Raw genomic sequence first — 27367 nt, forward strand, 5'->3', positions numbered from 1 at the left:
CTCAGGAGAAAAGATTCTCATCTCTAGCTCCTTCTTAACCAAACCCCTTAGCCTTAATCTTCCCCCCACAAGAAAGACCCAATGTGTACCCACCCTATCCAGTACCCTCAAGACCTTATGCACATCTGTAAGAGCACTGCTCATTCTTCTAAAGTCCAACGATCTATCTATTCAGCCTTAAGTTGTTTACCCCAGGAACAAATCAAGTCAAAACACAAATGCATTCCCTCTGCACGTCAATTCGTTATCCATTGACCCAAATCAGAAGTGGGAGTAGCTAAGAATATTATTCTAGGGCTTTGGTGGGACTATACTTCAGGTGTACAATTTCTTTCCTTACAAAAAGATACTTGCCTCACAAGTGGTGTAGTGATGAGACCGACTCTTGGAACGAGTAAGCTGTCCTAAAGAGTTAGGATAAAAGAAGCGTATACACTCAGGGATTGAGAAGGATATGGGGTGATCTAAATGAAGTTAAAATTCTTTGACGGTTTGATAAAGCAAAAGCTGTTTTTCATGGCTGTAAAAGTCTAGAACTAGAGAATTATCTCAGGATGAGGAAAATTGGCAATTTACAGCAGGAAGAGGTGGAATTCCTTCACTCGAAGGGTATGATTGCTTTTGTAAATTTTCATCCAAAAGTGTCATGGATGTTCAGTCATTGAGTATACTTTACAATGAGACATCATTTGGCCAATAAATAAGGAAAAGGAGATAGGGTTATGAAGGGAAAATGTAGTCAAGACAAAAGCCTGTAGGACATGGTATTGTCCTGTTCATATTTCCTATGTTCATATAATCAGATTTCATGGTCTAATGGGCTATACAATCTCCAATGAAAATAGCACCTTGGTCAGGATTTCCTGCAGCTGTGAACTGTCTACCCTTACAGAGGAAGTGATGTAAATGAAGGAATTACAAAGAAAAACTTGTTCATACATAAAAATAAACACTAACAAATACTTTACTGAAAACAAAAGATGTTAGTAGCTAGTTCTCTAAATGAATTATCGTAAAGTGGGAAGAAGTGTATTTTGAAGATGGTGAAGTACCAAGTGAAAGCATTAGCCTGCCAGGAGGACAAGATTTTATCTACCAGGACAATTTATTAAAATTAGAATTGCCTGTATAAGAGGCCCAACGGAAGCAGAAATCTTGAACCTCTCAAGCTGCTCAGACCCCTGAACCTGAAGTCTCTTACTACAAGCAGCAGGCAGACAGAAGGGAAGACTGTGGAGACAAAAAGCACCCTCTGATTCTGCACACATATTCCCTGCCCCAATCCTTTGTAACCAGCAACTCAAATCAGAAATGGAGTAAGTAGATAGAACTATAACAGCAGCCTTCGAACAAGCAAGTGTGAGAGTGAGAGAGAGTGCGAGATGCTGCGTTAGGCAGGGGCAGGTAAACAGAGAAGCTGCAAGGAAAAACGTTCACTACTATTTCAACCCTGGAGTGTTTAATCTGCTTTCCTTGTTGTCAATTAGCATTTTTACAAATTGGTTTCTATTTCACACTTCTTGCATTTGGCATTTTTATTTTTACCCTCTATGTATCAGGTTTAAAACAAAAGGCACAATCAGCTTCATACGGAGCCTTTAAAATACCATTAGCGTTATGTGTTGCGTTAACTGCACAATGTCTTTGTGCAGCAAGTCAATATACACGCTGTTAATGTGGTTTCATAATGTCTTCAGTAAATAAAACTTAATTGCCTGCAAAGGAATGAAAATGGATAAATAACTTAAATTGTAAATTTGTATGCAAATGCAATAACAGAACGCAGAAATGTGTTAACTTATCCAAAACTTATGTGAATAAGGTACTACTGCAGTATTAGGGAACAGGAAATGATTCTTTATTTCAGTGCTGTCATCGGGGCTGAGGCAATGAAGCATGTGCACAGCTGCTTCCATTGACATGATTTTTGTAAAGTTGTTGTAAGCAATCATGACTGTAAACTGCCCATGCAGTTCCCACAAAGAGAACACAAAACCCAAAGGGGCCTGGAATTTTACAATGAGTGGGAGAGTGATAGCATTTGTTGCTGACCTTGAAGGAAGCTGCACTATCTAGCAAGCTCCATTTCAGGGATTTCCTTTCCCCCAAACTGAATTTGAATCTGGCACTATGTCAAAGGGGAGCTCCAGGGAACAAATAATTTATAAAGCTGTAGGCAGCCATATTGGAAAAAAAGCCATTCAGTAAACCACAAGTTAAAAGCATTGATTATACTTTACACTTGCATATAATTCTTAAAAACAAAAAAATGAGTAGAATAAAGACTGGGATCAACACATAGAATGAGAAGATAGAAGCTGAAAGCACTTCAAAAATAAAAATGCAAAAACTTGGAAAGTATCTTTTTTAAAATTCAGTATAGGGATATTGGACATTTCACAATAAAACATTAGTTTTTCAGGGCCAAAGTGGCTGTTTGGCATTATGAACGGAGAACATTAAACACAACATGATGGAGCTTTTCTTTAATGCAAGATTACTCACTTTGAAGGGCAAAGTTTCATCACTTCAGTGATTTCAAATGATCACTCATGGAAGTTACAACAGTGTATCGAATAGGAAGGCTAGAATCATTGACAGCAACCTTTCCACAACGAACCATGCATCTTCACACTCCAAAAATTACTGTCAGTTTCAGAGGAGTAATCCGACAGTGTCATTGCCATTATCACTGTAAAATCCAGGCCAGGGTTAATGTTGCAGGTCAAATGACCTACTATCAGAAGTACTCTGATGAAAACCAAAGTGAAACCTTAACATGATGTGTCTCGACAAGTGCCAATTTCTCCCCCAGACGTTTGTGGTTTTATTTCAGATTTCCAGCAGCTACAGTATCTTGCACAGTTGCAAGTTAATCAAATTCATAGAGCCATAGAGATGCACAGCACAGAAACAGCCTCTTTAGTCCAACTCACCCATGCCGACCAAATATCCCAACCTAGTCCCACCTGCCAGGACCCAGCCCATATCCTTTAAAACCCTTCCAATTCATATATCCATCCAGATGCCTTTTAAATGTTGCAATTGTACTAACCTCCACCTCTTCCTCTGGCAGCTCATTCCATACATATACCACCCTCTAGTTCTGGTCTCCCCTACCCCAGGGAAAAGGTTTTTATCCTATCCATGCCCTTCATGATTTTATAAACCACTAAGGTCACCCCTCAGCGCCCGACCTTCCAAGCCCTAGCGTATTCAACCTCTCCCAATAGCTCAAATCCTCCAACCCTGGTAACATCCGTATAAATCTTTTCTGAACCCTTTCAAGTTTCACAACATCTTTCCGATAGAGACCAGAATTGCACGCAATATTCCAACAGTGGCCTAACCAATGTCCTGTACAGCCGCAACACGACCTCCCAATTCCTGTACTCAATACTCTGACCAATAAAGGAAAACATACCAAACGCCTTCTTCACTTTCAAGGAGCTATGAACCTGCACTTCAAGGTCCCTTTGTTTAGCAACATTCCCGAGGACCTTACCATTAAGCGTATAAGTCCTGCTAAGATTTGCTTTCCCAAAATGCAGCACCTCGCATTTATTTAAACTCCATCTGCCACTTCTCAGCCCATTGATCAAGATACCGATGTAATCTGAGGTAACCTTCTTCACTGTTCACTACACCTCCAATTTTAGTGTCATCTGCAAACTTACTAACTATACCTCTTATGCTCACATCCAAATCATTTATGTCCCTTTACCTGCAAACATCTGCCCACAATCAGCTTTTGAAAGTTCTTGCCTAATACCATCAAAATTGACCTTCCTCCAATTTAGAACTTCAACTTTTATATCTGGTCTATCCTTTTCCATCACCATTTTAAAACTAATAGAAGTATAGTCGCTGGCCCCAAAGTGCTCCCCCCACTGACACCTCAGTCACTTGCCCTGCCATATTTGCCAACAGGAGGCCAGGTTTTGCACTCTCTCCAGTAGGTACATCTACATACTGAATCAGAAAATTATCTTGTACACACTTAACAAATTCATCTCCATCCAAACCCTTAACCCTATGGCAGTTCCATTCTATGTTTGGAAAATTAAAATCCCCTACCATAACTACCCTATTATTCTTACTGATAACTGAGAAGACCTCCTTACAACTTTGTTTCTTAATTTCCCTCTGACTATTAGGGGGTCTATAATATAATCCCAATAAGGTGATCATCCCTTTCTTATTTCTCAGTTCCACCCAAACAACTTCCCTGGATGTATTTCTGGGAATATCCTTCCTGAGTACAGCTATAATGATATTCCTTATCAAAAACACCACTCCCCCTCCTCTCTTGCCTCCCTTTCTGTCCTTCCTGTAGCATTTGTATCCTGGAACATTAAGCTGCCAGTCCTGTCCAACCCCGAGCCAAAATTCTATAATTGCTATGATATCTCAGTCCCAAGTTCCTAACCATGCCCCGAATTCATCTGCCTTCCCTGTTAGGCCTCTTTCATTGAAATAAATGCAGTTTAATTTATCAGTCCTACCTTATTCTCTGCTTTGTCCCTGCCTGCCCTGACAGTTCGACTTGCCTTTGTTCTCAACTGTACCAAAGTGATTATATTTCAATTCAACACTTGGCCCAGTTTGTTCCTCAGCGTACATAAACAACAAAAATAGGAGCATTCAGGCCAGCGAGAAGGATAATTAAAATGTTGCCCAGTGTTCAACACTTGAACTAACAGTACCAACCTCAGATCCTTCACCCTGGTGCTGCGGTTATCCCTGTGCAAGCTTGTCTCCCATAACAAAAATCAACAAACCTGCAACGAATTCCAGAAAATTATTTGTGGACTGCTACACTGCAAAGGTAGAACTGAAGCAAAATTTAATCAATGAATTGTCATTTGCTCAGAGCAGCAAAAGGAATTGGTTTTCATATCTTCATGTTCTCACCTTGGTGAAGTAGCAAGAAAAACTGGTTGGTTGATCATCAGCATAATGGGATTGCTCCTTCCATGACTGTAACAGGCGAGAGTACTGTCAGTCTTCAACAGTAGTAAGGAAGGTTTATGGGCTGTCTCGTTTGACACAATTGGAAATGTGTTTTGCCAAAAATTATGAGGTAGAGGCCCCAAATCCACTGAGTTCATAAGTTCTCTACTACCTTGGAATTTCCATTGCTCAGGAACCTGACACCAAGGTACAGATTTGATACTTTCTGACTCCAAGATGTGGAGAATAGGCCAGAGATTACCCTTCAGCAATGGACAATACAGTCATGGAAGGACTGCCTGTCAGATAGCCCAGCCAGAATATTCTTCACTTTTCTTTTTGCAGGGATAAACATAAAAATCTAAATAAAAACCCATCACTACGCCACATTTCTGATGCCAAACTTGAAAAAAAATGGCCACTTAAATCATTTTTACACCAAAGTTATTAGATAAAGACTGCACACACAAACTGAAATGTACTTGGAAAGCTCTTATAATTGCAGTATTTTTACTGGATAACTTTAATTTACCTTTAAGCACAGCATGCCACACAACAGCAAGATCAAGAGCCCTTATTACGAATGTCCACTGCATTGCAAGGTGAACATTTCAAATCAGGCAACAGTTTTTCTTAATTAAGAATGCACTCCAAAGTCAGCAGCTCGAGAAACATAAAAGGGTCAGCTAGTTTGCACAAGCTGCATCGGATATTTGCAAAACATAGAAAAGATGCCAGTCAGATCCCAAGGCCACTTCTTCCTCACATCGAATCCACATGCAAGTGAAAAACTTGATTTGTCTTTCAGATTCTTGAATTGTAGCCAATTTGCTTTGCAGTCAGGTGGCCTCTCAAACAACCAGAAATGTGTAAAGTGCACAAACACTTCCCCTACATAAACCCATATTCCAAACATCTTTAAAGACCGAATGGCTCTTTGTAGACAGTCAATTATCAGGGCATTTTGAGTAAACATTGCATCTGGATTTCTCTTCCCCCTCTCCAAATCCAGAGAGAAATGGGCTGTCTGAAAAACTGATTCAAAACAATGATGGAAAATGTGCCACCTTCTGAAAAGAGTAGGCTCATTCCTGACAACTTGGAGTAACAGAACATGCTTCAGTATAACATCAGGCCAGACTCTTTTCAGGAAGGTTGCTCCAAAAAGAGAGTTAAAATCCTGTGGCTGCGTGCAAAATATGTGACCATCATTAGTTGTATCATGATCGTAAGCATCATTCCCATAACTGCTTTCATTGGATGAAGAGCCTTCACCATCATCTTTAATTCCAAGATGGGAAGCACAGCCAATATTCTTCAGTTCTTCCACACTCCACATATTCTGAAGTGCTGGCATTAAATCTGATTCAGCATTAAATTTGTAGTTCCAGTATTAGATCATCTCTAACAAAACACCTCAGAACTAGTGAATCTCAATATGGACCTGCAAAAGAAAGTCATATGTTGAAATTATTTCAGCTATCAATCACTCTAAGACCAGCAGGCACACAATTGCGCCAATTATAATTGGGCCTGCCAAATGCAACCATCCTGGACTCTCAGTATCCCCCCAGTCTCAAATCCAACCATGAGCAACCCCTCACCCAGCCAATCCAAACACCCGATCCTCTCTTCTCCCCACCCACACAATCCAACCACCTCAACCTCTCAACATCCCTCTCCTACGCCACCAAATCCAACCATCGCAGCCTCTTGGCCCTCCAAATAGCCACCCCAGTTTATCAGACCCACCCTCGCCATTATTACCCTGGCCTTCCAGTAATCAACCTCACATCTCCAGTTCTTACCGCACCCTGGCGTTCCTCCTACCCACCCACCCACCCACCTCCCCTGGTCCCCCAATTCCGCACCACCACCCCCCCAGCCAAATTCCAGCTCAGTCTCCCCACTCTTCTGCACCCCCCCCCCCAATGTTCCAGCTCAGGCTTACCCCACCACCCTTTCCTCCCCCCATATTCCAGCTCAGTCGCGCCCCCCCATATTCCAGCACAGGCTTACCACCACCACGCCCCATCATATTCCAGCTCAGTCGCCCCCACCCCCTGCATATTCCAGATCAGTGACCCCACCCACATTCCAGCTCAGTCACCCCCTCCCCCCATATCTATTCCAGCTCAGCCCCCCACCACATTCCAGCTCAGTCGACTCCCCCCCCCACATTCCAGCTCAGTCACCCCCTCCCCCCCACATTCCAGCTCAGTCACCCCTCCCCCCATATCTATTCCAGCTCAGCCCCCCCCACATTCCAGCTCAGTCGACCTCCCCCCCACATATTCCAGCTCAGTCACCCCCTCCCCCCCACATTCCAGCTCAGTCACCCCCTCCCCCCATATCTATTCCAGCTCAGCCCCCCCCACATTCCAGCTCAGTCGACCTCCCCCCCACATATTCCAGCTCAGTCACCCCCTCCCCCCATATCTATTCCAGCTCAGTCGACCCTCCCCCCACATATTCCAGCTCAGTCACCCCCTCCCCCCATACCTATTCCAGCTCAGTCGACCCTCCCCCCACATATTCCAGCTCAGTCACCCCCTCCCCCCATACCTATTCCAGCTCAGTCGACCCTCCCCCCACATATTCCAGCTCAGTCACCCCCTCCCCCCATACCTATTCCAGCTCAGTCGACCCTCCCCCCACATATTCCAGCTCAGTCACCCCCTCCCCCCATACCTATTCCAGCTCAGTCGACCCTCCCCCCACATATTCCAGCTCAGCTCCCCCTTCCCCCACCATATTCCAGCTCAGTTCCCCCCCCATATTCCAGCTCAGCCCCCCCCATATTCCAGCTCAGCCGACCCCCCCCCCTCCCCCCATGTTCCAGCTCAGTCGACCCCCCCACCACCCATATTCCGGCTCAGTCGACCCCCCCATGCTCCAGCTCAGTCGACCCCCCACCCCCCATATTCCAGCTCAGCCCCTCCCCCATATTCCAGCTCAGTCGACCCCCCCTCCCCACCATATTCCAGCACAGTCGACCCCCCCTCCCCACCATATTCCAGCACAGTCCTCCCCCCCCCCCATATTCCAGCTCAGACCCCCCCCATATTCCAGCTCAGTTGACCCCCACCACCCCATATTCCAGCTCAGTCGACACCCCCCGCCCCCCATATTCCAGCTCAGTCGACACCACCTCCCCCCATATTCTAGCTCAGTGGACCCTTGCCCCCCCCATATTCCAGCTCAGACCCCCACCATATTCCAGCTCAGTGGACCCCCCCTTCCCCACCATATTCCAGCTCAGTCGCCCCCACCCCTGCATATTCCAGATCAGTGACCCCCCCCCATATTCCAGCTCAGTCGACCCCCACCACCCCATATTCCAGCTCAGTCGACACCCCCGCCCCCCATATTCCAGCTCAGTCGACACCCCCGCCCCCCATATTCCAGCTCAGTCGACACCACCTCCCCCCATATTCCAGCTCAGTCGACACCACCTCCCCCCATATTCTAGCTCAGTGGACCCTTGCCCCCCCCATATTCCAGCTCAGACCCCCACCATATTCCAGCTCAGTGGACCCCCCCTCCCCCACCATATTCCAGCTCAGTCGCCCCCACCCCTGCATATTCCAGATCAGTGACCCCACCCACATTCCAGCTCAGTCACCCCCTCCCCCATCTATTCCAGCTCAGCCCCCCCCACATTCCAGCTCAGTCACCCCCTCCCCCCATATCTATTCCAGCTCAGCCACCCCCCACATTCCAGCTCAGTCGACCGCCCCCACATTCCAGCTCAGTCGACCCTCCCCCCACTCCAGCTCAGTCGACCCTCCCCCCACATATTCCAGCTCAGCACCCCCTTCCCCCACCATATTCCAGCTCAGTTCCCCCCCCATATTCCAGCTCAGTCGACCCCCCCCCCCCCTCATTCCAGCTCAGTCCCACCCCCCATATTCCAGCTCAGTCGACCCACCCATCCCCACCATATTCCAGCTCAGTCTCCCCCCACCATATTCCAGCTCAGTCGACCTCCACCATCCCCCCATATTCCAGCTCAGTCCCCCCCTCCATATTCCAGCTCAGTCGACCTCCACCATCCCCCCTTATTCCAGCTCAGTTCCCCCCCCCATATTCCAGCTCAGTTCCCCCCCCCATATTCCAGCTCAGTTCCCCCCCCCATATTCCAGCTCAGTTCCCCCCCCCATATTCCAGCTCAGTTTCCCCCCCCCCCATATTCCAGCTCAGTCCCCCCTCCATATTCCAGCGCAGCCCCCCCCCTTTTTCCAGCTCAGTCGACCTCCCCCCTCCCCCCATATTCCAGCTCAGTCGACCCCCCCTTCCCCCCATATTCCAGCTCAGACCCCCACCATATTCCAGCTCAGTCGACCCCCCCCCCCTTCCCCAACATATTCAAGCTCAGTGGACCCTACCCCTCCCCCCCATATTCCAGCTCAGACCCCCACCATATTCCAGCTCAGTCCCCCCCCATATTCCAGCTCAGTGGACCCCCCCTTCCCCACCATATTCCAGCTCAGTCGCCCCCACCCCTGCATATTCCAGATCAGTGACCCCACCCACATTCCAGCTCAGTCACCCCCTCCCCCCATATCTATTCCAGCTCAGCCCCCCCCTACATTCCAGCCCAGTCGACCGCCCCCACATTCCAGCTCAGTCGACCCTCCCCCCACATATTCCAGCTCAGCACCCCCTTCCCCCACCATATTCCAGCTCAGTTCCCCCCCCCATATTCCAGCTCAGTCGACCCCCCCTCCCCCTCATTCCAGCTCAGTCCCACCCCCCATATTCCAGCTCAGTCGACCCACCCATCCCCACCATATTCCAGCTCAGTCGACCTCCACCATCCCCCCATATTCCAGCTCAGTCCCCCCCACCATATTCCAGCTCAGTCGACCCCCCCTTCCCCACCATATTCAAGCTCAGTGGACCCTCTCACCCCCAATATTCCAGCTCAGACCCCCACCATAGTCAAGCTCACTGGACCCTCGCCCCCACCATATTTCAGCTCAGTCGACCCCCACTTCCCGACCACATTCCAGCGCAGTCGACCCCCCCTCCCCACCATATTCCAGCTCAGTCGACCCCCCCTCCCCACCATATTCAAGCTCAGTCGACCACACCCTCCCCACCATATTCCAGCTCAGCCGACCACCTCCTCCCCACCATATTCCAGCTCAGCCGACCACCCCCTCCCCACCATATTCCAGCTCAGCCGACCACCTCCTCCCCACCATATTCCAGCTCAGTCGACCACCCCCTCCCCACCATATTCCAGCTCAGTCGACCACCCCCTCCCCACCATATTCCAGCTCAGTCGACCACCCCCTCCCCACCATATTCCAGCTCAGTCGACCCCCCCTTCCCCACCATATTCAAGCTCAGTGGACCCTCTCCCCCCCCATATTCCAGCTCAGAGCCCCACCATATTCCAGTTGTCGACCCCCCCTTCCCCACCATATTCCAGCTCAGTCGACGCCCCCCTCCCCACCATATTCCAGCTCAGTCGACGCCCCCCTCCCCTCCATATTCCAGCTCAGTCCCCCCCCATATTCCAGCTCATTCGACCCCCCCTCCCCCCATATTCCAGCTCAGTCCCCCCCCATATTCCAGCTCTGTCGACCCCCCCTCCCCACCATATTCAAGCTCAGTCGACCCTCGCCCCCCCCATATTCCAGCTCAGACCCCCCCATATTCCAGCTCAGGCGACCCTCGCACCCCCCATATTCCAGCTCAGACCCCCCCATATTCAAGCTCAGTCGACCCCCCCCACCATATTCCAGCTCAGTCGATCCCCCCCACCACCCCATATTCCAGCTCAGTTCCCCCCACCAAATTCCAGCTCAGTCGACCTCCCCCCTCCCCCCATATTCCAGCTCAGTCGACCACCCCTTCCCCCCCATATTCCAGCTCAGTGCCCCCCCATATTCCAGCTCAGTCGACCCCCCACCACCATATTCCAGCTCAGGCGACCCTCGCACCCCCCATATTCCAGTTCAGACCCCCCCCATATTCAAGCTCAGTCGACCCCCCCCCACCATATTCCAGCTCAGTCGACCCCCCCCACCCCCCCATATTCCAGCTCAGTCGACCCCCCCCCCCCCCCCATATTCCAGCTCAGTTCCCCCCCCCAAATTCCAGCTCAGTCGACCTCCCCCCTCCCCCCATATTCCAGCTCAGTCGACCACCCCTTCCCCCCCATATTCCAGCTCAGTCCCCCCTTCCATATTCCAGCTCAGTCGACTCCCCCTCCCCACCATATTCCAGCACAGTCGACCACCCCTCCCCACCATATTCCAGCTCAGCCCCCCCCGTATTCCAGCTCAGTCGACGCCCCCTCCCCCCATAATCCGGCTCAGCCCCCCCCCATATTCCACCTCAGTCGACCCCCCCTCCATGTTCCAGCTCAGTCGACCCCCCCACCCCCCCATATTCCAGCTCAGACCCCCCCCAAATTCCAGCTCAGTCGACTCCCCCTCCCCACCATATTCCAGCTCAGCCCCCCCCCACATATTCCAGCTCAGACCCCCCCCATATTCCAGCTCAGTTGACCACCCCCACACCATATTGCAGCTCAGTCGACACCCCCTCCCCCCATATTCCAGCTCAGTCGACCCCCCCAATATTCCAGCTCAGTCGACACCACCTCCCCCCATATTCTAGCTCAGTGGACACTTGCCCCCACCATATTCCAGCTCAGACGACCCCCCCCTTCCCCACCATATTCAAGCTCAGTGGACCCTCTCCCCCCGATATTCCAGCTCAGACCCCCACCATATTCAAGCTCAGTGGACCCTCTCCCCCCCATATTCCAGTTCAGACCCCCACCATATTCCAGCTCAGTCGACCCCCCCTTCCCCACCATATTCAAGCTCAGTGGACCCTCTCACCCCCAATATTCCAGCTCAGACCCCCACCATAGTCAAGCTCACTGGACCCCCGCCCCCACCATATTCCAGCTCAGTCGACCCCCCCCCACCATATGCCAGCTCAGTCGACCCCCCACCCTCCCCACCATATTCCAGCTCAGTCGACCCCCCACCCTCCCCACCATATTCCAGCTCAGTCGACCCCCCACCCTCCCCACCATATTCCAGCTCAGTCGACCCCCCCTTCCCCACCATATTCAAGCTCAGTGGACCCTCGCCCCCCCCCACCCCCATATTCCAGCTCAGTCGACCCCCCCTTCCCCACCATATTCAAGCTCAGTGGACCCTCTCCCCCCCCGCCCCATATTCCAGCTCAGACCCCCACCATATTCAAGCTCAGTCGACGCCCCCCCCACCATATTCCAGCTCAGTCGACCCCCCCTCCCCACCATATTCAAGCTCAGTGGACCCTTGCCCCCGCCATATTCCAGCTCAGTCGACCCCCCCCCTCCCCACCATATTCCAGCTCAGTCGACCCCCCCCTCCCCACCATATTCCAGCTCAGTAGACCCTTGCACCCACCATATTCCAGCTCAGACCCCCACCATATTCCAGCTCAGTCGACCCCCCCCACCATATTCCAGCTCAGTCGACCCCCCCTCCCCACCATATTCAAGCTCAGTGGACCCTTGCCCCCGCCATATTCCAGCTCAGTCGACCCCCCCCTCCCCACCATATTCCAGCTCAGTCGACCCCCCCCTCCCCACCATATTCCAGCTCAGTAGACCCTTGCCCCCACCATATTCCAGCTCAGACCCCCACCATATTCCAGCTCAGTCGACCCCCCCCTCCCCCCACCATATTCCAGCTCAGACCCCCACCATATTCCAGCTCAGTCGACCCCCCCCTCCCCCACAATATTCCAGCTCAGACACCCACCATATTCCAGCTCAGTCGAGCCCCCCCTTCCCACCATATCCCAGCTCAGACGACTCCCCTCCCCACCATATTCCAGCTCAGACGACTCCCCTCCCCACCATATTCCAGCTCAGACGACCCCTCCCCCACCATATTCCAGCTCAGACGACCCCTCCCCCACCATATTCCAGCTCAGACGACCCCTCCCCCACCATATTCCAGCTCAGACGACCCCCCCCTCCCCACCATATTCAAGCTCAGTGGACCCTCGCCCCCTCCCCCCCATATTCCAGCTCAGACCCCCACCATATTCCAGCTCAGTCGACCCCCCCTTCCCCACCATATTCAAGCTCAGTCGACCCTCGCCCCCCCCATATTCCAGCTCAGACCCCCACCATATTCCAGCTCAGTCGACCCCCCCCTCCCCACCATATTCCAGCTCAGACCCCCACCATATTCCAGCTCAGTCGACCCCCCCTCCCCACCATATTCCAGCTCAGTCGACCCCCCCTTACCCACCATATTCCAGCTCAGTCGACCCCCCCTTACCCACCATATTCCAGCTCAGTCGACCCTCGCCCCCCCCCATATTCCAGCTCAGACCCCCACCATAATCCAGCTCAGTCGACCCCCCCTTCCCCACCATATTCCCGCTCAGTCGACCCCCCTTCCCCACCATATTCCAGCTCAGTCGACCCCCCCCTTCCCCACCATATTCCCGCTCAGTCGACCCCCCCCTTCCCCACCATATTCCCGCTCAGTCGACCCACCCTTCCCCACCATATTCCCGCTCAGTCGACCCACCCTTCCCCACCATATTCCCGCTCAGTCGACCCACCCTTCCCCACCATATTCCCGCTCAGTCGACACCCCCTTCCCCACCATATTCCCGCTCAGTCGACACCCCCTTCCCCACCATATTCCCGCTCAGTCGACCCCCCCTTCCCCACCATATACAAGCTCAGTCGACCCCCCCTTCCCCACCATATTCAAGCTCAGTCGACCCCCCCTTCCCCACCATATTCAAGCTCAGTCGACACTCCCCCCCCATATTCCATCTCAGACCCCACCATATTCCCGCTCAGTCGACCCCCCCCTTCCCCACCATATTCCCGCTCAGTCGACCCCCCCTCCCCACCATATTCCCGCTCAGTCGACCCCCCCCTCCCCACCATATTCCCGCTCAGTCGACCCCCCCCTTCCCCACCATATTCCCGCTCAGTCGACCCCCCCCTTCCCCACCATATTCCCGCTCAGTCGACCCCCCCCTTCCCCACCATATTCCCGCTCAGTCGACCCCCCACTTCCCCACCATATTCAAGCTCAGTTGACTCCCCCCCCCCATATTCCATCTCAGACCCCACCATATTCCAGCTCAGTCGACGCCCCCCTTCCTCACCATATTCCCGCTCAGTCGACCCCCCCCACCATATTCCCGCTCAGTCGACCCCCCCCTTCCCCACCATATTCCAGCTCAGTCGACCCCCCCTTCCCCACCATATTCAAGCTCAGTGGACCCTCGCCCCCCCATATTCCAGTTCAGACCCCCACCATATTCCAGCTGAGTCGACCCCCTCCTTCCCCACCATATTCCAGCAAAGTCGACCCCCCCTTCCCCACCATATTCCAGCTCAGTCGACCCCCCCTACCCCACCATATTCAAGCTCAGTGGACCCTCGCCCCCCCCATATTCCAGCTCAGACAACCACCATATTCCAGCTGAGTCGACCCCCCCCTTCCCCACCATATTCCAGCTCAGTCGACCCCCCCTTCCCCACCATATTCCAGCTCAGTCGACCCCCCCTTCCCCACCATATTCAAACTCAGTGGACCCTCGCCCCCCCCATATTCCAGCTCAGACCCCCACCATATTCCAGCTGAGTCGAACCCCCCTTCCCCACCATATTCCAGCTGAGTCGAACCCCCCTTCCCCACCATATTCCAGCTGAGTCGACCCCCCTTCCCCACCATATTCCAGCTGAGTCGACCCCCCCTTCCCCACCATATTCCAGCTGAGTCGACCCCCCCTTCCCCACCATATTCCAGCTCAGTCGACCCCCCCTTCCCCACCATATTCCAGCTCAGTCGACCCCCCCTTCCCCACCATATTCCAGCTCAGTCGACCCCCCCTTCCCCACCATATTCCAGCTCAGTCGACCCCCCCTTCCCCACCATATTCCAGCTCAGTCGACCCCCCTTCCCCACCATATTCCAGCTCAGTCGACCCCCCCTTCCCCACCATATTCCAGCTCAGTCGACCCCCCCCTTCCCCACCATATTCCAGCTCAGTCGACCCCCCCTTCCCCACCATATTCCAGCTCAGTCGACCCCCCCTTCCCCACCATATTCAAGCTCAGTCGACGCCCCCTTCCCCACCATATTCAAGCTCAGTCGACTCTCCCCCCCGCCCCATATTCCATCTCAGACCCCACCATATTCCAGCTCAGTCGACCCCCCCTTCCCCACCATAATCAAGCTCAGTGGACCCTCGCCCCCCCCATATTCCAGCTGAGTCGACCCCCCCCTTCCCCACCATATTCCAGCTGAGTCGACCCCCCCCTTCCCCACCATATTCAAGCTCAGTCGACTCTCCCCCCCCCCCCATATTCCATCTCAGACCCCACCATATTCCAGCTCAGTCGACCCCCCCTTCCCCACCATATTCAAGCTCAGTCGACTCTCCCCTCCCCCCATATTCCATCTCAGACCCCCACCATATTCCAGCTGAGTCAACCCCCCCCTTCCCCACCATATTCCAGCTCAGTCGACCCCCCCCTTCCCCACCATATTCAAGCTCAGTCGACTCTCCCCCCCCACCCATATTCCATCTCAGACCCCACCATATTCCAGCTCAGTCGACACCCCCTTCCCCGCCATATTCAAGCTCAGTCGACTCTCCCCTCCCCCCATATTCCATCTCAGACCCCCACCATATTCCAGCTGAGTCGACACCCCCCTTCCCCAGCTCAGTCGACCCCCACCTTCCCCACCATATTCCAGCGCAGTCGACCCCCCCCTTCCCCACCATATTCCAGCGCAGTCGACCCCCCCCCCTTCCCCACCATATTCCAGCTCAGTCGACCCCCCCCCCTTCCCCACCATATTCCAGCTCAGTCGACCCCCCCCCCTTCCCCACCATATTCCAGCTCAGTCGACCCCCCCCTTCCCCACCATATTCCAGCTCAGTCGACCCCCCCCTTCCCCACCATATTCCAGCTCAGTCGACCCCCCCCTTCCCCACCATATTCCAGCTCAGTCGACCCCCCCCTTCCCCACCATATTCCCGCTCAGTCGACCCCCCCCTTCCCCACCATATTCCAGCTCAGTCGACCCCCCCTTCCCCACCATATTCAAGCTCAGTGGACCCTCGCCCCCCCCCATATTCCAGCTCAGACCCCCACCATATTCCAGCTGAGTCGACCCCCCCTTCCCCACCATATTCCAGCTCAGTCGACCCCCCCTTCCCCACCATATTCAAGCTCAGTGGACCCTCGCCCCCCCCCCCATATTCCAGCTCAGACACCCACCATATTCCAGCTCAGTCGACCCCCCCTTCCCCACCATATTCAAGCTCAGTCGACCCCCGCTTCCCCACCATATTCCAGCTCAGTCGACCCCCGCTCCCCCACCATATTCAAGCTCAGTCGACTCTCGCCCCCCCCCATATTCCAGCTCAGACCCCACCATATTCCAGCTCAGTCGACCCCCCCTTCCCCACCATATTCCAGCTCAGTCGACCCCCCCTTCCCCACCATATTCCAGCTCAGTCGACCCCCCCTTCCCCACCATATTCCAGCTCAGTCGACCCCCCCTTCCCCACCATATTCCAGCTCAGTCGACCCCCCCTTCCCCACCATATTCCAGCTCAGTCGACCCCCCCCTTCCCCACCATATTCCAGCTCAGTCGACCCCCCCCTTCCCCACCATATTCCAGCTCAGTCAACCCCCCCCCTTCCCCACCATATTCCAGCTCAGTCGACCACCCCCTTCCCCACCATATTCCAGCTCAGTCGACCACCCCCCTCAACCATATTCAAGCTCAGGGGACCCTTGCCCACCCCCATATTCCAGCTCAGACCCCCACCATATTCCAGCTCAGTCGACCCCCCCCTTCCCCACCATATCCCAGCTCAGTCGACCCCCCCCTTCCCCACCATATCCCAGCTCAGTCGACCCCCCCCTTCCCCACCATATTCCAGCTCAGTCGACTCCCCTTCCCCACCATATTCCAGCTCAGTCGACTCCCCTCCCCACCATATTCCAGCTCAGACGACTGCCCTCCCCACCATATTCCAGCTCAGACGACCCCTCCCCCACCATATTCCAGCTCAGACGACCCCTCCCCCCACCATATTCAAGCTCAGTGGACCATCGACCCCTCCCCTCCATATCCCAGCTCAGACCCCCACCATATTCCAGCTCAGTCGACTCTCCCTCCCCCCCCCAATATTCCATCTCAGACCCCACCATAGTCCAGCTCAGTCGACCCCCCCCTTCCCCACCATATTCAAGCTCAGTCGACTCTCCCCCCCCCCCCATATTCCATCTCAGTCGACCCCCCCCTTCCCCACCATATTCAAGCTCAGTCGACTCTCCCCCCCCCCCCATATTCCATCTCAGACCCCACCATATTCCAGCTCAGTCGACCCCCGCCTTCCCCACCATATTCAAGCTCAGTCGACTCTCCCCACCCCCGCCATATTCCATCTCAGACCCCACCATATTCCAGCTCAGTCGACCCCCCCCTCCCCACCATATTCCAGCTCAGTAGACCCTTGCCCCCCCAAATTCCAGCTCAGTCGACCCCCCCTCCCCACCATATTCCAGCTCAGTAGACCCTTGCCCCCCCAAATTCCAGCTCAGTCGACCCCCCCCCTCCCCCACCATATTCCAGCTCAGTCGACCCCCCCCCCCCACCATATTCCAGCTCAGTCGACTCCCCCCCCCCCACCATATTCCAGCTCAGTCGACTCTCCCCTCCCCACCATATTCCAGCTCAGTCGACTCCCCTCCCCACCATATTCCAGCTCAGTCGACTCCCCTCCCCACCATATTCCAGCTCAGTCGACTCCCCTCCCCACCATATTCCAGCTCAGTCGACTCCCCTCCCCACCATATTCCAGCTCAGTCGACTCCCCTCCCCACCATATTCCAGCTCAGTCGACTCCCCTCCCCACCATATTCCAGCTCAGTCGACTCCCCTCCCCACCATATTCCAGCTCAGTCGACTCCCCTCCCCACCATATTCCAGCTCAGTCGACTCCCCTCCCCACCATATTCCAGCTCAGTCGACTCCCCTCCCCACCATATTCCAGCTCAGTCGACCCCCCTCCCCACCATATTCCAGCTCAGTCGACCCCCCCTCCCCACCATATTCCAGCTCAGTCGACCCCCCTTCCCCACCGTTTTCCAGCTCAGTCGACCCCCCTTCCCCACCATATTCCAGCTCAGTCGACCACCCCCCTCAACCATATTCAAGCTCAGGGGACCCTTGCCCACCCCCATATTCCAGCACAGACCCCCACCATATTCCAGCTCAGTCGACCACCCCCCTCAACCATATTCAAGCTCAGGGGACCCTTGCCCACCCCCATATTCCAGCACAGACCCCCACCATATTCCAGCTCAGTCGACCCCCCCCTTCCCCACCATATTCCAGCTCAGTCGACCACCCCCCTCAACCATATTCAAGCTCAGGGGACCCTTCCCCACCCCCATATTCCAGCTCAGACCCCCACCATATTCCAGCTCAGTCGACCCACCCCTTCCCCACCATATCCCAGCTCAGTCGACCCCCCCCCTTCCCCACCATATTCCAGCTCAGTCGACCCCCCCCCTTCCCCACCATATTCCAGCACAGTCGACCCCCCCCCTTCCCCACCATATTCCAGCTCAGTCGACCACCCCCCTCAACCATATTCAAGCTCAGGGGACCCTTGCCCACCCCCATATTCCAGCACAGACCCCCACCATATTCCAGCTCAGTCGACCACCCCCCTCAACCATATTCAAGCTCAGGGGACCCTTGCCCACCCCCATATTCCAGCACAGACCCCCACCATATTCCAGCTCAGTCGACCCCCCCCTTCCCCACCATATTCCAGCTCAGTCGACCACCCCCCTCAACCATATTCAAGCTCAGGGGACCCTTCCCCACCCCCATATTCCAGCTCAGACCCCCACCATATTCCAGCTCAGTCGACCCACCCCTTCCCCACCATATCCCAGCTCAGTCGACCCCCCCCCCTTCCCCACCATATTCCAGCTCAGTAGACCACCCCCCTCAACCATATTCAAGCTCAGGGGACCCTTGCCCACCCCCATATTCCAGCACAGACCCCCACCATATTCCAGCTCAGTCGACGCCCCCCTTCCCCACCATATCCCAGCTCAGTCGACCCCCCCTTCCCCACCATATCCCAGCTCAGTCGACCCCCCACTTCCCCACCATATCCCAGCTCAGTCGACCCCCCACTTCCCCACCATATTCCAGCTCAGTCGACTCCCCACTTCCCCACCATATTCCAGCTCAGTCGACTCCCCACTTCTCCACCATATTCCAGCTCAGTCGACTCCCCTTCCCCACCATATTCCAGCTCAGTCGACTCCCCTCCCCACCATATTCCAGCTCAGTCGACTCCCCTCCCCACCATATTCCAGCTCAGTCGACTCCCCTCCCCACCATATTCCAGCTCAGTCGACCCCCCTCCCCACCATATTCCAGCTCAGTCGACTCCCCTCCCCACCATATTCCAGCTCAGTCGACTCCCCTCCCCACCATATTCAAGCTCAGTGGACCCTCGCCCCCTCCCCCCCCATATTCCAGCTCAGACCCCCACCATATTCCAGCTCAGTCGACTCTCCCTCCCCCCCCATATTCCATCTCAGACCCCACCATATTCCAGCTCAGTCGACCCTCCCCTTCCCCATCATATTCCATCTCAGACCCCCACCATATTCCAGCTCAGTCGACTCTCCCTCCCCCCCCATATTCCATCTCAGACCCCACCATATTCCAGCTCAGTCGACCCTCCCCTTCCCCATCATATTCCAGCTCAGTCGACTCCCCTCCCCACCATATTCAAGCTCAGTGGACCCTCGCCCCCTCCCCCCCATATTCCAGCTCAGACCCCCACCATATTCCAGCTCAGTCGACCCTCCCCTTCCCCATCATATTCCATCTCAGACCCCCACCATATTCCAGCTCAGTCGACTCTCCCTCCCCCCCCATATTCCATCTCAGACCCCACCATATTCCAGCTCAGTCGACCCCCCCCTTCCCCACCATATTCCAGCTCAGTCGACCCCCCCCTTCCCCACCATATTCCAGCTCAGTCGACCCCCCCCTTCCCCACCATATTCCAGCTCAGTCGACCCCCCCCTTCCCCACCATATTCCAGCTCAGTCGACCCCCCCCTTCCCCACCATATTCCAGCTCAGTCGACCCCCCCCTTCCCCACCATATTCCAGCTCAGTCGACCCCCCCCTTCCCCACCATATTCCAGCTCAGTCGACTCTCCCCCCACCATATTCCAGCTCAGACCCCACCATATTCCAGCTCAGTCGACCCCCCCCTTCCCCACCATATTCCAGCTCAGTCGACCCCCCCCTTCCCCACCATATTCCAGCTCAGTCGACTCTCCCCCCACCATATTCCAGCTCAGTCGACCCCCCCCTTCCCCACCATATTCCAGCTCAGTCGACCCCCCCCTTCCCCACCATATTCCAGCTCAGTCGACTCTCCCCCCCACCATATTCCAGCTCAGACCCCACCATATTCCAGCTCAGTCGACCCCCCCCTTCCCCACCATATTCCAGCTCAGTCGACTCTCCCCCCACCATATTCCAGCTCAGTCGACCCCCCCCTTCCCCACCATATTCCAGCTCAGTCGACCCCCCCCTTCCCCACCATATTCCAGCTCAGTCGACCCCCCCCTTCCCCACCATATTCCAGCTCAGTCGACTCTCCCCCCACCATATTCCAGCTCAGACCCCACCATATTCCAGCTCAGTCGACCCCCCCCTTCCCCACCATATTCCAGCTCAGTCGACTCTCCCCCCACCATATTCCAGCTCAGTCGACCCCCCCCTTCCCCACCATATTCCAGCTCAGTCGACCCCCCCCTTCCCCACCATATTCCAGCTCAGTCGACTCTCCCCCCACCATATTCCAGCTCAGACCCCACCATATTCCAGCTCAGTCGACTCTCCCCCCACCATATTCCAGCTCAGACCCCACCATATTCCAGCTCAGTCGACCCCCCCCTTCCCCACCATATTCCAGCTCAGTCGACCCCCCCCTTCCCCACCATATTCCAGCTCAGTCGACCCCCCCCTTCCCCACCATATTCCAGCTCAGTCGACCCCCCCCTTCCCCACCATATTCCAGCTCAGTCGACCCCCCCCTTCCCCACCATATTCCAGCTCAGTCGACCCCCCCCTTCCCCACCATATTCCAGCTCAGTCGACCCCCCCCTTCCCCACCATATTCCAGCTCAGTCGACCCCCCCCTTCCCCACCATATTCCAGCTCAGTCGACCCCCCCCTTCCCCACCATATTCCAGCTCAGTCGACCCCCCCCTTCCCCACCATATTCCAGCTCAGTCGACCCCCCCCTTCCCCACCATATTCCAGCTCAGTCGACCCCCCCCTTCCCCACCATATTCCAGCTCAGTCGACCCCCCCCTTCCCCACCATATTCCAGCTCAGTCGACCCCCCCCTTCCCCACCATATTCCAGCTCAGTCGACCCCCCCCTTCCCCACCATATTCCAGCTCAGTCGACCCCCCCCTTCCCCACCATATTCCAGCTCAGTCGACCCCCCCCTTCCCCACCATATTCCAGCTCAGTCGACCCCCCCCTTCCCCACCATATTCCAGCTCAGTCGACCCCCCCCTTCCCCACCATATTCCAGCTCAGTCGACCCCCCCCTTCCCCACCATATTCCAGCTCAGTCGACCCCCCCCTTCCCCACCATATTCCAGCTCAGTCGACCCCCCCCTTCCCCACCATATTCCAGCTCAGTCGACCCCCCCCTTCCCCACCATATTCCAGCTCAGTCGACCCCCCCCTTCCCCACCATATTCCAGCTCAGTCGACCCCCCCCTTCCCCACCATATTCCAGCTCAGTCGACCCCCCCCTTCCCCACCATATTCCAGCTCAGTCGACCCCCCCCTTCCCCACCATATTCCAGCTCAGTCGACCCCCCCCTTCCCCACCATATTCCAGCTCAGTCGACCCCCCCCTTCCCCACCATATTCCAGCTCAGTCGACCCCCCCCTTCCCCACCATATTCCAGCTCAGTCGACCCCCCCCTTCCCCACCATATTCCAGCTCAGTCGACCCCCCCCTTCCCCACCATATTCCAGCTCAGTCGACCCCCCCCTTCCCCACCATATTCCAGCTCAGTCGACCCCCCCCTTCCCCACCATATTCCAGCTCAGTCGACCCCCCCCTTCCCCACCATATTCCAGCTCAGTCGACCCCCCCCTTCCCCACCATATTCCAGCTCAGTCGACCCCCCCCTTCCCCACCATATTCCAGCTCAGTCGACCCCCCCCTTCCCCACCATATTCCAGCTCAGTCGACCCCCCCCTTCCCCACCATATTCCAGCTCAGTCGACCCCCCCCTTCCCCACCATATTCCAGCTCAGTCGACCCCCCCCTTCCCCACCATATTCCAGCTCAGTCGACCCCCCCCTTCCCCACCATATTCCAGCTCAGTCGACCCCCCCCTTCCCCACCATATTCCAGCTCAGTCGACCCCCCCCTTCCCCACCATATTCCAGCTCAGTCGACCCCCCCCTTCCCCACCATATTCCAGCTCAGTCGACCCCCCCCTTCCCCACCATATTCCAGCTCAGTCGACCCCCCCCTTCCCCACCATATTCCAGCTCAGTCGACCCCCCCCTTCCCCACCATATTCCAGCTCAGTCGACCCCCCCCTTCCCCACCATATTCCAGCTCAGTCGACCCCCCCCTTCCCCACCATATTCCAGCTCAGTCGACCCCCCCCTTCCCCACCATATTCCAGCTCAGTCGACCCCCCCCTTCCCCACCATATTCCAGCTCAGTCGACCCCCCCCTTCCCCACCATATTCCAGCTCAGTCGACCCCCCCCTTCCCCACCATATTCCAGCTCAGTCGACCCCCCCCTTCCCCACCATATTCCAGCTCAGTCGACCCCCCCCTTCCCCACCATATTCCAGCTCAGTCGACCCCCCCCTTCCCCACCATATTCCAGCTCAGTCGACCCCCCCCTTCCCCACCATATTCCAGCTCAGTCGACCCCCCCCTTCCCCACCATATTCCAGCTCAGTCGACCCCCCCCTTCCCCACCATATTCCAGCTCAGTCGACCCCCCCCTTCCCCACCATATTCCAGCTCAGTCGACCCCCCCCTTCCCCACCATATTCCAGCTCAGTCGACCCCCCCCTTCCCCACCATATTCCAGCTCAGTCGACCCCCCCCTTCCCCACCATATTCCAGCTCAGTCGACCCCCCCCTTCCCCACCATATTCCAGCTCAGTCGACCCCCCCCTTCCCCACCATATTCCAGCTCAGTCGACCCCCCCCTTCCCCACCATATTCCAGCTCAGTCGACCCCCCCCTTCCCCACCATATTCCAGCTCAGTCGACCCCCCCCTTCCCCACCATATTCCAGCTCAGTCGACCCCCCCCTTCCCCACCATATTCCAGCTCAGTCGACCCCCCCCTTCCCCACCATATTCCAGCTCAGTCGACCCCCCCCTTCCCCACCATATTCCAGCTCAGTCGACCCCCCCCTTCCCCACCATATTCCAGCTCAGTCGACCCCCCCCTTCCCCACCATATTCCAGCTCAGTCGACCCCCCCCTTCCCCACCATATTCCAGCTCAGTCGACCCCCCCCTTCCCCACCATATTCCAGCTCAGTCGACCCCCCCCTTCCCCACCATATTCCAGCTCAGTCGACCCCCCCCTTCCCCACCATATTCCAGCTCAGTCGACCCCCCCCTTCCCCACCATATTCCAGCTCAGTCGACCCCCCCCTTCCCCACCATATTCCAGCTCAGTCGACCCCCCCCTTCCCCACCATATTCCAGCTCAGTCGACCCCCCCCTTCCCCACCATATTCCAGCTCAGTCGACCCCCCCCTTCCCCACCATATTCCAGCTCAGTCGACCCCCCCCTTCCCCACCATATTCCAGCTCAGTCGACCCCCCCCTTCCCCACCATATTCCAGCTCAGTCGACCCCCCCCTTCCCCACCATATTCCAGCTCAGTCGACCCCCCCCTTCCCCACCATATTCCAGCTCAGTCGACCCCCCCCTTCCCCACCATATTCCAGCTCAGTCGACCCCCCCCTTCCCCACCATATTCCAGCTCAGTCGACCCCCCCCTTCCCCACCATATTCCAGCTCAGTCGACCCCCCCCTTCCCCACCATATTCCAGCTCAGTCGACCCCCCCCTTCCCCACCATATTCCAGCTCAGTCGACCCCCCCCTTCCCCACCATATTCCAGCTCAGTCGACCCCCCCCTTCCCCACCATATTCCAGCTCAGTCGACCCCCCCCTTCCCCACCATATTCCAGCTCAGTCGACCCCCCCCTTCCCCACCATATTCCAGCTCAGTCGACCCCCCCCTTCCCCACCATATTCCAGCTCAGTCGACCCCCCCCTTCCCCACCATATTCCAGCTCAGTCGACCCCCCCCTTCCCCACCATATTCCAGCTCAGTCGACCCCCCCCTTCCCCACCATATTCCAGCTCAGTCGACCCCCCCCTTCCCCACCATATTCCAGCTCAGTCGACCCCCCCCTTCCCCACCATATTCCAGCTCAGTCGACCCCCCCCTTCCCCACCATATTCCAGCTCAGTCGACCCCCCCCTTCCCCACCATATTCCAGCTCAGTCGACCCCCCCCTTCCCCACCATATTCCAGCTCAGTCGACCCCCCCCTTCCCCACCATATTCCAGCTCAGTCGACCCCCCCCTTCCCCACCATATTCCAGCTCAGTCGACCCCCCCCTTCCCCACCATATTCCAGCTCAGTCGACCCCCCCCTTCCCCACCATATTCCAGCTCAGTCGACCCCCCCCTTCCCCACCATATTCCAGCTCAGTCGACCCCCCCCTTCCCCACCATATTCCAGCTCAGTCGACCCCCCCCTTCCCCACCATATTCCAGCTCAGTCGACCCCCCCCTTCCCCACCATATTCCAGCTCAGTCGACCCCCCCCTTCCCCACCATATTCCAGCTCAGTCGACCCCCCCCTTCCCCACCATATTCCAGCTCAGTCGACCCCCCCCTTCCCCACCATATTCCAGCTCAGTCGACCCCCCCCTTCCCCACCATATTCCAGCTCAGTCGACCCCCCCCTTCCCCACCATATTCCAGCTCAGTCGACCCCCCCCTTCCCCACCATATTCCAGCTCAGTCGACCCCCCCCTTCCCCACCATATTCCAGCTCAGTCGACCCCCCCCTTCCCCACCATATTCCAGCTCAGTCGACCCCCCCCTTCCCCACCATATTCCAGCTCAGTCGACCCCCCCCTTCCCCACCATATTCCAGCTCAGTCGACCCCCCCCTTCCCCACCATATTCCAGCTCAGTCGACCCCCCCCTTCCCCACCATATTCCAGCTCAGTCGACCCCCCCCTTCCCCACCATATTCCAGCTCAGTCGACCCCCCCCTTCCCCACCATATTCCAGCTCAGTCGACCCCCCCCTTCCCCACCATATTCCAGCTCAGTCGACCCCCCCCTTCCCCACCATATTCCAGCTCAGTCGACCCCCCCCTTCCCCACCATATTCCAGCTCAGTCGACCCCCCCCTTCCCCACCATATTCCAGCTCAGTCGACCCCCCCCTTCCCCACCATATTCCAGCTCAGTCGACCCCCCCCTTCCCCACCATATTCCAGCTCAGTCGACCCCCCCCTTCCCCACCATATTCCAGCTCAGTCGACCCCCCCCTTCCCCACCATATTCCAGCTCAGTCGACCCCCCCCTTCCCCACCATATTCCAGCTCAGTCGACCCCCCCCTTCCCCACCATATTCCAGCTCAGTCGACCCCCCCCTTCCCCACCATATTCCAGCTCAGTCGACCCCCCCCTTCCCCACCATATTCCAGCTCAGTCGACCCCCCCCTTCCCCACCATATTCCAGCTCAGTCGACCCCCCCCTTCCCCACCATATTCCAGCTCAGTCGACCCCCCCCTTCCCCACCATATTCCAGCTCAGTCGACCCCCCCCTTCCCCACCATATTCCAGCTCAGTCGACCCCCCCCTTCCCCACCATATTCCAGCTCAGTCGACCCCCCCCTTCCCCACCATATTCCAGCTCAGTCGACCCCCCCCTTCCCCACCATATTCCAGCTCAGTCGACCCCCCCCTTCCCCACCATATTCCAGCTCAGTCGACCCCCCCCTTCCCCACCATATTCCAGCTCAGTCGACCCCCCCCTTCCCCACCATATTCCAGCTCAGTCGACTCCCCTTCCCCACCATATTCCAGCTCAGTCGACTCCCCTCCCCACCATATTCCAGCTCAGTCGACTCCCCTCCCCACCATATTCCAGCTCAGACGACCCCACCCCCACCATACTCAAGCTCAGTGGACCCTCGCCCCCTCCCCCCCATATTCCAGCTCAGACCCCCACCATATTCCAGCTCAGTCGACTCTCCCTCCCCCCCCATATTCCATCTCAGACCCCACCATATTCCAGCTCAGTCGACCCTCCCCTTCCCCCCCATATTCCATCTCAGACCCCACCATATTCCAGCTCAGTCGACCCTCCCCTTCCCCCCCATATTCCATCTCAGACCCCACCATATTCCATCTCAGTCGACCCTCCCCTTCCCCATCATATTCCAGCTCAGTCGACCCCCCCTTCCCCACCATATTCCAGCTCAGTCGACCCCCCCCTTCCCCACCATATTCCAGCTCAGTCGACCCCCCCCTTCCCCACCATATTCCAGCTCAGTCGACCCCCCCCTTCCCCACCATATTCCAGCTCAGTCGACCCCCCCCTTCCCCACCATATTCCAGCTGAGTCGACCCCCCCCTTCCCCACCATATTCCAGCTCAGTCCCCCCCCCTCCCCACCATATTCCAGCTCAGTCCCCCCCCTCCCCCACCATATTCCAGCTCAGTCCCCCTCCTCCCCCTGTCGGGTTGCCCACCTGTAGGCGGACGTTCAGCATCAGCGAGGCGATCAGGTAGAGGTAGGGGAACCTGAGGCGGAGCCTCCAGGCCAGGTCGAAGAAGGTGAGGAGAGTCCGGCTCAGACCTTTCGAGAAGACGGCGTACGAGCGGACGACCGGCCCGATCACAGTCAGCGGCGGCAGGTGCAGCAATCCCGCCATATACCCCCGGGGCGGTTGGCATCAATGGCCGGAAACCGGAAACGCGTCATTCACCCCGCCTTCCTTTCCGGCCACACCCCTTCCGGCCCCAAGTCTCACTCAAAGTTGGTCAGATTCAGTCAATGTTTCCCATGACAACGGGCCCGGCCTGTCCCTGAGCCTCAGCACCTGCCAACATATAAATCAGTGACAAATCAAAGCTCCGTGCGTGTGACATCGTCATAATCCCAATAAAGAAATAAAATTTCAACTGAAATTACATGTTTTTGCCATCTCAATAGTCCCAGAGCAAACGCTTCCCTTAAA

At 56.2% G+C, this 27367-nt stretch overlaps 1 protein-coding gene across 1 annotated transcript; it reads right to left on the reverse strand.

Moving 5' to 3' along the window:
* Positions 1-2290: 2290 nt before the first annotated feature.
* LOC132825384 (small integral membrane protein 10-like protein 2A) lies at positions 2291-27092 on the reverse strand. The gene is made up of 2 exons (XM_060840585.1): positions 26879-27092; positions 2291-6397 (listed from the first exon to the last, which is right to left on the reverse strand). Exons 1-2 carry the CDS (start codon positions 27059-27061, stop codon positions 6377-6379), a joined length of 204 nt encoding a protein of 67 aa, XP_060696568.1. The 5' UTR covers positions 27062-27092; the 3' UTR covers positions 2291-6376.
* Between the last annotated feature and the right edge of the window lie 275 nt (positions 27093-27367).

This window comes from Hemiscyllium ocellatum, chromosome 20, assembly GCF_020745735.1.
Source record: "Hemiscyllium ocellatum isolate sHemOce1 chromosome 20, sHemOce1.pat.X.cur, whole genome shotgun sequence".
Lineage (NCBI taxonomy): Eukaryota > Metazoa > Chordata > Chondrichthyes > Orectolobiformes > Hemiscylliidae > Hemiscyllium > Hemiscyllium ocellatum.

Coding starts and splice junctions, on each gene's coding strand:
- LOC132825384 (XM_060840585.1), bottom strand. CDS start 27,061: ATGGCGGGATTGCTGCACCTGCCGCCGCTGACTGTGATCGGGCCGGTC. Junction 6,398..26,878: donor TGCTGAACGTCCGCCTACAG/GTGGGCAACCCG, acceptor TTTCTTTTGCAG/GTCCATATTGAGATTCACTA.